Source organism: Talpa europaea, assembly GCF_964194135.1.
Source record: "Talpa europaea genome assembly, chromosome: 12".
In the NCBI taxonomy this organism is placed as follows: Eukaryota; Metazoa; Chordata; class Mammalia; order Eulipotyphla; family Talpidae; genus Talpa; species Talpa europaea.
The window spans coordinates 79,114,998-79,126,830 of NC_140079.1; the positions used below are offsets into that span (position 1 = coordinate 79,114,998).

Here is an 11,833-nt window from a genome sequence, read left to right on the forward strand (position 1 = left end):
ATAAGACCTAAAACCATAAAATACATAGAAGAAAATATAAATAAAACACTGCAAGACATATATCTCAGTAACATCTTTAAAGACTCATCCCCCAAAGCAAAGAAAGTGAAGGCAAAGATAAACAGCTGGGAATACATCAGACTAAAGAGCTTCTACACAGCAAAAGAGACATTAACCAAAACAGACACCCCACTGATTGGGAGAAAATTTTTGCACTCCATACAACTGATAAGGGACTGATCACAACGATATACAAAGAACTCACAGGACTCAACAAAAACAAAGTAAACAATCCACTCAAAAAATGGGCAGAAGAACTTAAAAGACGCTTCTCCAAAGAGGAAATGCAAATGGCCAACAGGCGTATGAAAAAATGTTCAACATCCCTCATTATCAGGGAAATGCAAATTAAAACCACCATGAGATACCAACTTACACCAGTAAGAATGGCACATATTAAAAAAAACTAGCAACAACAAATGTTGGTGAGGATGTAGTAAAAAAGGAACTCTCCTACATTGCTGGTGGGAGTGCAAACTGGTCCAACTGTAACAGGGTGGTCCCCAGGAAAGGGGGAGTTTCCCTGCCCCACCCAAGGGAGGGTGGAGCTGAGCAGGAAGAGGAGAAGCAGAAAAAGAGACTGAGGAAGGAAGGAGCAGGATGGAGCCAGAAGGAGACCTGGAGGAGGCGCATGGAGCCTAGAGACACGTAAAGAAACTGTGCTTGTCTTTTGGTCGTGGACTGGGTGACATAGATGTGGGTGAGACCCGTGGGGAGGTGACAATGGCAGCTTTTATCTTGATGTTGATTTTGCTCTTTTCCTTCCGGGCTTGTCCGGTTGTTTGTGACCCTTTTCTGTGGGTCCCCACTGGAAGATGCTTTAGACTTGTAGCAGGCTTTGGGGCCTTGCTCTGGCCCAATCCCATTTGGATGGACTTTTACCCACGAGGGAACGGGTAACTTTTGGTGCTTTACTTAGAAACTAGACTCTTTGCCTTACCTGTATTGTTTCCTAGTTGTATTAAAGTTCCTTCCCATTAAAGTCTCCTATGTTTTGTGTTGATGCGGCGGATGGCAGAACCCATTTAGAATAGGCAGGTTTGCGGGGTTTGTGCTGCCCCTCTCCCTGTCCTATAACACAACCACTATGGAAAGCTGCATGGAGATTCCTCAGACTACTAAAAATGGAGCTACCCTATGACCCAGCAATTCCACTCCTAGGAATTTACCCAAGGGACACAAAAACATTAATTCAAAAGAATACCTGCACCCCTATGTTTATCACAGCACGATTTATAATAGGTAAGTTTTGGAATCAACCTAAATGCCCAAAAATAAATGACTGGATCAAGAAGATGTGGTATATACACACAATGGAATACTATTCAGCAATCAAAAAAGATAAACTAATGCCATTCACAGCAACATGGATGGAGCTAGAAGAGATTATGCTCAGTGAAATAAGTCAGAAGGAAAAAGAAAAATAGCGGATGGTTTCACTTATAGGAGGATTATAGGGGAACCATACAAGGGCTCAAGGGGAAAAAAATAACAATAAAAAACACAACAAAACAAAAATAAACAGACAACTATAAATCAGAGCTATTCTGCAGGGGAGGGGGAGGGAGAGGGATCAAAACAGGAGAGGGAAGAGCAGAAGAGCACAAGGGTCTGTGGTGATGGTGCACGGGTAAATTGGTGGTGGAAATTCTATGGGAACTACACCTGAGAAAAGAAAGCAGACATTGTGGAAAAAAAAAAAAACAATGATATAAAATATATAGATAAATAAATAAAATTAAAAAATAAATCTACTCTCTTCAGGAAAGTCCTTCAGATAGTTGCAACCAGGACCCCTGAGACTTCTCTAGGACGTCTCCCTGACCCCTTTCATTGGTTCTCATAAAATTACTTGAAGAGCCCCCTCCCCTCCCAACTCTGTCACTTCTTGTTGGACAAGTTCCAATTTTTTTAGATCCGTTTTCAGAGTATGTGTCTGGAAGTAGATCCAGAACTCCATGAGAGAACCGACTGGCACAGAGGAGATGGGGCCTCCACTCCCTTCCTCTTTCCTCAGTGTAGATTTAGGAAGTTCCAGAAGTTCCCACTTGCTTTGTTTAGTATTTCCATCATACTCCTGCTTCCTATTTTGCTTCTTTTTATTTATTTAATTTTTTAAAGATTTATTTATTTTTATACAAGAGCGGGGCACAGGCCAGAGGTGCCGGTGGGTGAGAGGATTCACCAGAGAAAGAGCGGGGAGCAGAACAGGCAGACTGACCGAAATACACCGCTGAGGGGAGCAGCGGGCGCAACAGGAGAGGTGTGCTGCACCATGTGGGTATCTCGCTGGGCAGCCAGGATCGAACCCACCCCACAGAGGCTGCGGACAGCTTCATAGCGCTGCACTCAACCCACTGTGCCACTGGGGAGGCCCCTATTTTGCTTCTTGTAGAGTAAAACCTTTAGTAATTTTCATGCCTTCTACTGCGTCATGAACAGTATTAGCCTAAATACCTGCACCATTCATTGAAATATGTCCCAATGTTTTATGTCTATATCTGAGAAATTATATGGTTATAATTTAATACTAAACATGAAGGAAAAAAACAGCAAGTTCTCTCCCGAGCTTTGGGATAGCACAGACACTGCCAGCACTACAGAGAGGTGCAGAGCAGGCCCCCAGAATAGATCTCTATCGACCACTGAGAAGCATTTACTTCTCAGTGGTCTCTGCGGCCTCAAGCGAAATGTCCACAGAGTCGAAGTAAGCAGGATATTAGAGGGCAATTGTGAAAGGGGCAGAAAATTGAGCCCTACCAGCTGGGATCCAAACCCTAGCCTGAACATTTCTCACTTGTAATCTTGTTGCCATAATTTCTCTGTAATAAGTGTCACCTTCTGGAGTATCTGCAATCAGAGAAATAATATTTCAGTTGTCTACCTTAAAAGCTGTTCTCTGGCAAAGAGACCATCAAGTGCTTTTGTAACAGGGTGGTCCCCAGGAAAGGGGGAAGTTCCAGGTTCCCTGCCCCACCTAAGGGAGGGTAGAGCTGAGCAGGGAGAGGAGAAGCTGCAGAAGAGACTGAGGAAGGAAGCAGGATGGAGCCAGGAGACACGTGAAGAAACTGCGCTTGTCTTTTGCTCGTGGACTGGGTGACACAGGTGTGGGTGAGACCCGTGGGGAGGTGACAATGGCAGCTTTTATCTTGATGTTGATTTTGCTCTTTTCCTTCCGGGCTTGTCTGGTTGTTTCTGACCCTTTTCTGTGGGTCCCCACTGGAAGATGCTTTAGACTTGTGGCTGGCTTTGGGGCCTTGCTCTGGGCCAATCCCATATAGATGGACTTTTACCCACAAGGGGACGGGTAACTTTGGGTGCTTCATTTAGAAACTAGATTCTTTGCCTTACCTCTATTGTTTCCTAGTTTTATTAAAGTTCCTTCCCATTAAAGTCTCCTATGTTTTGTGTTGATGCGGCGGATGGCAGAACCCATTTAGAATAGGCAGGTTTGCGGGGTTTTGGGCTGCCCCTCTCCCTGTCCTATAACACTTTGAAAGAGACCTTGCCTGTTAAGGTGCCTTGAATCTCTCCAATCTTCCCTTTCCAATCCGGGATCAAGGCTGCCCAGGTGGTTCTCCTGGCCAATTCCAGGCAGTAGCTTCAGGGGGGCTGAGAGCTAATTCCATCACAGACATCGAACTTACCCAGCGACCTGCCCGGGCCTCAGTTTCCTCATCCGTGTAATGGAGATGTGTGAGAGGGGGAGAGGGAGGAGAGGGAGAAGAGAAAGGGGGGAAAGAGAGTGGGGGGCTAGAGACAGACAGACAGACAGAGAGACAGAGAGAGAGACAGAGAGACAGAGAGAGAGAGAGAGAGAGAGAGAGAGACTGGGTGTGTAGCCGCCCCCACGCCACACTACAGGGGCCTACTGGGGGTGCGGGCTGGACTTGGGCTGCTGCAGCCCCAGGGCGCTGGCCGACACCCCCTTCCGGCGCGCGGGGGCTGGCTGGTCGGAGCCACCGGATTGGACAACTCCGCTCGGGGCGGGGCCTGGGGCGGGGCTTCCGGCCGCCGCCCCCGCGGTTGCCAGGGGAGACAGCCGCAGGGAGGCGGAAGCAGCCGAGGACCTGCCAGAGCCGAGCCGGACGCGGGAGGGCTGGCGGCCATGGCGGTCTCGGAGCCCGGCTACCGGAGCTGGTCCTTCTTTCCCGAGGTGCCATCCGCCACCTTCTTCACCGCGCTGCTCTCGCTGCTGGTGTCTGGACCCCGCCTGTTCCTGCTGCAGCAGCCCCTGGCGCCCTCCGGCCTCTCGCTGAAGGCCGACGCCCTGCGCGACTGGCAAGGTGAGCTGGGCGGGACCCCGGTGCCCTCCCTTTTCCTCGGACTGCGCCACGCCGTGGGGCCCCGGCCTCCCAGCACCCGCGCCATCGGGGCTCACCTCCTGCCACCCCGTCTCGGTCTGCATCATCATTCCCCCCAACCCGGGGGAGCAGCCCCATAGTGCACGTCTTTGTGTCTCCACAGCCCCATCTTCTTCATCTCTATAATCCTCCCCGACACGAATTTTCCCCTTTCCCTGTCGCCACCGGGACTGGGCAAGGGCCCCAAATTCATCGCTAGCAAACCTGTTCCATTCATTCATCCTTGCTCGCTCTCCGGGAGGATTTTCCCCCGCCCCCTCCCTGTCACAGACACACCTACGTCTGCTCTAGGGCCCAGCTCCCGCTGAAGGTTTTTTTTCTCACCTTCATCAAGACATTTGAGCGTTATTTGTGACAACCCCTTTAAGCCTCCAGTCCTGCTGGGATGTGGCATTTATTTCTTACGCATCTTCGTTTGTAGCATAATCCTGACTCTGGTTCCCAGTTTAAGGAGGGGGAGGGCCATCTACTCCCTTTGGAGAGGGTTTGCTTTCTCTGGAGGAGTGAAATATTGCAGACCAATAAAACATAAACTTTGGCTCGTAAAAGACATTTCTAGTAACCCGTTTTGTTCTCCATTCTTTTCTGGGAAGGAAAATGGGGAATTTGTATAGCTCTTGTTTTGCGAAGCACACTCACCTGCATTAATCCTCGTGATCTCATGACGTAGGTTTTATTATTGCCTATTATTTAGATGAAACTGAGGCTCAATGCGGAGAATCGCAGGGCTATTAAGTCATACGATTGAGACAGGAATCCAAATTTTTCTTTTTCTTGTGTGATGTATGCATCCATACATACGGATATATTTGTAATCCCCAAATCATATAGAGTTGCTTCTAGAATCTTCACATTTGTATGTGGAATTTCAATTTTGGAGGTATTCAACAAATGATGACGTACTCTCAGATAATGAAGCCTTAAAAGAGATGACCTGACTGAATGGTTCATTGCCTCCATTATGCTCAAATCTAAAACTGTTTACCATACCTGAGATACACACAGCACCGTCATCATAGACAGATACAGCGTGCCAGCCAAAACAGCTCCCTTTTTTTTTTTCTTTCCTTTAGTTTCTGTGAGGGTGGGGTTCAGGGGCATGTGAGTAATGGACACATAAGAAACCTTTGAAGATCTCACGTGTATTCCTGTTACTTTGCAATGAGGAAACTAAAGCCCAGAGGGCCGGTGACTTGAGGTGAGCTCAACCAGCAGTCATGATAGAGCTGATTCCACTCCAAGTCTTTAGCTCCCAACTTCAATATTCCTGCCACTACATTCCCTTTTTCAGTGTAGCATTTTGGCCTGCAGGGACGTAAAAGTATGTAAGAGATGATTGCTTTTAGAAACATATAAGTAAGATTCTTTGCTGTCTTATTGCATGTAAAGCATGGCTCTAGCTATAAGATTAGATACATTTTTCAAGGAAGACTTCTGAATTCTATATCTACACTGACAGTTTTATGATCTTTATAGGTGCAAAATAATTCATGGTCCCTTTTTTCTTCTTCTGAACAGCCACTATGGAAGGAGAGGTCAGGATTACAGCCGAGGAGACTGGCACACAGAGTGTTAAGTGACACCCACTCAGTGAACCCTGAAGCTGTTACAATTAATTAACCCTCAAACTGCCCGGTGAGATAGGTCAGTATTAAAACCTGAAAAAGGATGATAAAGCACATTACAAATTCAAAGATCATCCCACGCTAAAAAGTGATTTTTCCCCACATGGAAGTCAGTCACTGATGAGACTTGCTCCAGGTCTGGGAAAGAGATGGGCTTAGATATTCACGCCTCTCCTTTGAGTCTGGGGTCTTACATGGCTGCCTCCCACTGCTTGTCTTGGTTCCTGCTGATTTTCACTGGCTCTCAGTGATCTACCATGGGGGCTACTCCCCCTTTCCTACGTGGGTTGTAACCAGGCTATCACTCCTTGGAGCAACCCACTGGGAGGACTCTAACTCAGTTCCCTCTGCAGTTTACAGGCTGGTGACCTACATCTTTGTCTATGAGAATCCAATCTCCCTATTCTGCGGTGCTATCGTCATCTGGCGCTTTGCTGGCAACTTTGAGAGAACCGTGGGCACCGTCCGCCACTGCTTCTTCACCGTGATCTTCGCCCTCTTCTCTGCTATCATCTTCCTGTCATTTGAGGCTGTGACAACACTGTCAAGGCTGGGGGAGGTGGAGGATGCCAGAGGTTTCACTCCAGTGGCTTTTGCCATGCTGGGAGTCAACTCTGTCCGCTCTCGGATGAGGAGGGCCCTGGTGTTTGGGGTGGTCGTGCCCACAATGGTGGTGCCATGGCTACTGCTGTGTGCTTCCTGGCTCATTCCCCAGACCTCTTTCCTCAGTAATGTCTGTGGACTTGGGATTGGGCTAGCATGTATCCTTCCTAAAAGATAACCTGCCTAAGGGTAAACCAAGATGGAGGGTCTGGGGGCTCAAGTAGATAGGTCCATGGGCTCAGATGCAACTAATCTGAGTCCTAGCTTCACCCTTGAAAACCATGTAACCTGGGCAGTTTAAATTCTTTCTCTAGGCCAAAATTTCCTTATCTGGAAAAAACAACATAACTACTCCCTCATGTCACATGCCTCCTTAGCACTATCAATGAAATATTCTGATTTTTTTCCCTTGTGAACAGGGGTGTAAACCTATATTTGAATCACTGTGAGAGTTTGTTGGAAGAATCTGAAATACCATGAGCTGGAGATGAAAGGAATAGGAAACAGATTTGTTTTGTTATTGTTTTTATTTGGTTTGATCTTTTATTCAGGAAAAAGAAATGTTCTAAGACAGACTTTTACCATTGGTAAAAGAATATAGTTAAATATCATTAAATATAGTTAAATATGGTTAAAAAATTAGGTCAGTCCTTACATGCCTTGTATATATATTTTGGCAATTAGGAAAAACAATTTAAAATACAGAATGAGCCACATTTTTAAATATCAGAATTGATGATATTGGGGGTTTTACTCAGTGCATCCTTAAAATCTTTATAAGTTTGTAGAGTAGGCAGTGTATAAATATACATAACATAGCTCTTTTTATCTTATTTTAAATTTTATTGTAATTTCATTTCTTTTAAACTTTTTCCTAATATCAAAATTTAAAGCTATAAACTCTCCTGTAAGCACTACTTTAGCTGCATCCCACAAATTATGATATACTGTGTTTTTATTGTCAGTTAAAAAAATATTTTCTAATTTTCCTTGGGTTAGAAGGGTTATTTATAAGTGAGTTGCTTAACTTCTACATAGTTGGTGATCTTCTAGATTTCTTTTTTGCTGTTGACTTTTTATTTCTTTCATGTAGTCCTTTTAAATTTTTTTCTGGGCCTGCGTTGCTCTATCTTGGTGAATATTCTTTGTATACTTGAAAAGAACATATTCTGTGATTGGTGGGTATTGTGTTCAATATATATATGTCAGTTAAGTCAAGGTATTGATATTCAACTCTTCTATATTCTTATACTTCTCTCACTGAGAGAAGACCATTGAATTCTGCAACTAAAATTGTGGATTTGTCTATTTTTTTCTTCCAATTCTTATGATTTTTCCCTTTGTTTATTTTGAAGCTGTGTTTTTGGATGCATACACATATAGGTTCAGTATGTCATCTTAATGAATTCACCTTTTATCATCATGAAATTTACCCTGTTCATCTAAGAATTGTTTTTGCCCCAGAGTCTTTGTCATTTGGTATATTATAGTTATTCTAACTTTCTGCTTTTTAAAAATAGAATTCAAATGGTATGTATTTTCCATCCTTAGATTTTTGACATGTTTGTGTCTTTAAAGCATGTTTCATATAGATAGCATATAGTTGGTTCTCTAGTCTGACAGTTTTAAATTGTATGTTTAACCCATTTACATTTAGAGTAATTGCTGATATGGTTGGGTTTAACTCTGTCAGATTGTTTTTTGTTTTCTCTTTGCCCCAGATGTTCTTTATTCCTTATTTCTCTTCCTGCCTTTAATTGTATATTTTTTAGTATTTCATTTTATCTTCTCTGTTTGCTTATCATACCTCTTTGTCTTATTTTTAGTGATTGCTCTAGTATGTACAATATACATTTTTAGTTCATCACAGACTTCTTTTAGATAACAACACTTCACAGATAATGAAGAATTTTATAACATTGTATTTCTCTTTTTCATCTTTTCATTCTTTGTGTTATGTCATTATTTACTTCTACATATATTATAAATCACAGAATATGTTGCTATTACTTTTATATTAGACAATTATTTTTAATTTAAAAAGGAACATTTACCATTTCTACTTCTTTTCATCCTTTTGTGCATCCATGTTTCCATGTGGTATCATTTTCCTTTAGCCTGAAATTTTTTCTTTAACATATATTGAAAAACAGGTGTGTTGATAATAAGTTCTTGATTTTCAAAAGCTCTCGGTTCTCAAAAAGTGTCTTTAGTTTACTAACTATAGAATTATTGCCTCTGATATCCTTTATTCTCAAAGATGTCATTACTTTACTTCTGGTTTGTATCTTTTCTAATGAGAAGTCAGTAATCTTTTTTTTTAAACAGGCTTAATTCACTTTATTGTTCTTGCATAAAGCAATGCGGTAGCCATACCTGGAGCTTAGGTCCTCAGTGATCATTTTTATTGTTACCCTGTATAATTCATTGTTTGTCTCTGACTTGTTTCATGATTTTTCCTTTATCACAGATTTTCAGCTACTTAGTTATCATGATGTGTCTTAGGGTGATTTTCTTTGTGTACCTTACTTGAAGCTTACTGATCTTGTATCTAGAGTTTAGAGTTTTCATCAACTCTAAAAAATTATTGTAATTATTTCTTTGAGTATATATTTCTCTCCTATTTTCTTCTCTCATTCTAGGGTATCAGTTACACATATGTTAGACTACTTGATGTTGTTCAATGATGGGGTAACTGATCTTTTTTTTTTGCAGTGTCTACCATGTAGTTAAACCCATCCAGTTAGGTTTTTTTGCCCTCAAGTTATATATTATAGTTCAAGAAGTTCCCTTTAATCTCTTTTTACTTTTCATTTCTGTATTGACATTCTTTTTTTTGTGTTCCATTACTATGGTTGTGTTTTCCTTTAAATGCTTTTATACTTACATATGTATAGTAGTTGTTTCTTCCTGATAGGTGCTTAATTTACTTGTTAAGTCATTGCCTTTTTGGAATTTTCTTCTGAATGCCCTGAGTGTTCACAATGATGTGTCCTTACTCTGTCTGGTTATAACTTCAGCATTTCTTGGGGACTTGGGGACAGGTGTAGTTCTACCAGCTCCCTGGTAGTTGTTTCCTCAGTAGCTGTTCTTTGCATAGCCACATTCACCTCGCCCTGTGTATGTACACCCTGGAGAGTATTAGGACAGCCTCATTCCACTGCAAGGACAGCGATGTATACTCACGACTGCAGGGGTTAGAGGGACTCAAGAGATGGCAGTTGGGTTGGTTTAGGGGAAGGGAAAGTGTTAGCATCTATGTACCCTCCCCTTTTACTGGCCATGTTCCTTCTGAGGTACAGTGAGTAGAAGCTCAACTTGTGATTTCCTCTGGGCTTGAAACTCTTGTAAGATAATGGTGGGAATGAGCACTAATATCCCTGTAGAATAAATGTGGGAACCTGTATTCTTCCATGGGAAGTATTTAGCCCTTTAGCTACCTCCAATTTTACTTAATATACTGACCTCAGATGGCATCACATACTGCTATTCCATCGACCTCTCAGAGCGTGTAGCACTGAAGCTTGACCAGAAGTTCCCCTTCAGCCTGATGAGGAGGATTTCAATGTTCAAGTACATCTCAGGCTCTTCAGCTGAAAGAAGAGCAGCCCATAGCCGGAAGTAAGTTACAGAACTCTTAAATCTTACTTTAAAGGCAATTCATGGCTTGTGGAGAATATGACTGGTTCAGTGTCATAAGGGAAAAGGAACAGGGTTTGGGTAGCCCTGGGCCCAGAAAATCCACACACAAGTGTTCTGAATACTTTTGTCTGCCCAACTACATCAAAAGTAGTGCCAAGCAGAGATGGGAAAGGGAGAGCACTGGAGCACGGCATTAATCCTCCATGGCACATGGCAGAGGGGCGGGGAGGAAGGGAGGTATGTAGGGGAGGGGGAGCTCCTTGCTTCCAAGCCCCTACTCACTCTCTTTCTACGGTTCCACTCTGCTGGTCTCTTGAATGCGTCACTGGCCCAGTGTCCCTTCATACCACTGGCTTGCGCAGGATCCTGAGTGGGCCCTTCTCTCTCTGGACATCTGTTTTCTGTTGAAATGAAACTTTTCCCCAACTTAGTACTTAGAGCTAGTGAACAGGAAACGTCTGCAGCCCATTGTAGTGTGACAGTTCCTGGGTCTCGAGCATTTCTCCTGTGGGTGCCGCATGCCTTGGTATTACTAGCCGGATGACCATTTTGTCTCTTGTTCATTCCAGAATGAACCCTGTGCCTGGCTCCTACCCGACGCAGAGTGGCCATCCTCACCTGACCCCCAACCACCCTGTCGCCCAGATGCAGCACGCTAGTGGCCAAAAGTTAGCCTCTTGGCCCCCCAGTGCTCCGGGGCACATGCCCAGCCTGCCTCCATACCAGCCTGCCTCCGGCCTGTGTTATGTACAGAACCATTTTGGCACAACCCCTAACTCCTCTGGTGTCTACCCAGCTTCGGCGGGTGCCTCCATGGGGGTTCAGCCTCCTGCCCCCCTCAACTGCCCCGGCACAGTGTATTCTGGAGCCCTGGCCACTCCGAAGGCTGCAGGCTCCAAGGAGTGCTCACGGGTTCTGATCCCCTGAGAGAGATTTTCCAGGGGAGTTATCTCACCTCATGGCCTTCTGAAGAAGGTCCTCTCTGAGATTTTCTTTACAAAAAATTATTTATTGAACACCTCTGTGTGCCAGGCTCTGTGTTGAGTACTTTGATATTCCTATTTCAAGCTCATTCATTTTCACGACAACTTTGTGAAGTGCAGTTTTTTGTCCCCAGTTTACAGGTGCAGAAAGAGAGACACTTTGTGATGCTATAAGGTTGCGTAGCACTGTAGCGCCATGGCTGGGGCGCTTGGCATCAGGCCCGGGCTCCTCCCATTCACAGTCCTGCCTCCCGGAGAACACCTGGGAGAAGAAGGCCCAGGTCGTCGTTGGAAATTCCAGCTCTGCATTTCCTTCCTGTCCTGTGTGTTGTGCTCTTGGTTATAGTGTGTCTGTGTATCTTGTGTCTGCCTTTTGGAAGCTCCCTGCTGATGTGCTTGGCAGTCCCCAGGCCTGTGTAGTGTTTCTCCCTGCAGTGACGCCCCCACCCAGACTTCTGCCCCAGAAGTGGTGAGACGGACCTGTGTGAACTGCAGTGGCCTGTGTAGTGTTAACTGCCTTTGTATAAAGAAACAGCCTTCAACCTGCCTGTGGTGT

At 44.2% G+C, this 11,833-nt stretch overlaps 1 protein-coding gene across 3 annotated transcripts; it reads left to right on the forward strand.

Moving 5' to 3' along the window:
* Positions 1-4,153: 4,153 nt before the first annotated feature.
* On the forward strand, positions 4,154-11,221 carry RHBDD2 (rhomboid domain containing 2; the record flags this gene model as incomplete). Of its 3 annotated transcripts, XM_084249124.1 has the most annotated exons (4): positions 4,154-4,346; positions 6,403-6,810; positions 10,123-10,273; positions 10,864-11,221. In XM_084249124.1, 4 exons carry the CDS (start codon positions 4,169-4,171, stop codon positions 11,219-11,221), a joined length of 1,095 nt encoding a protein of 364 aa, XP_084105250.1. The 3 variants fall into 3 exon arrangements, with proteins under 3 accessions (XP_084105250.1, XP_084105248.1, XP_084105249.1); XM_084249122.1 differs by lacking the exon at positions 6,403-6,810 and having other exon boundaries at positions 4,169-4,346; XM_084249123.1 differs by lacking the exon at positions 6,403-6,810 and having other exon boundaries at positions 4,169-4,346; positions 10,159-10,273.
* Between the last annotated feature and the right edge of the window lie 612 nt (positions 11,222-11,833).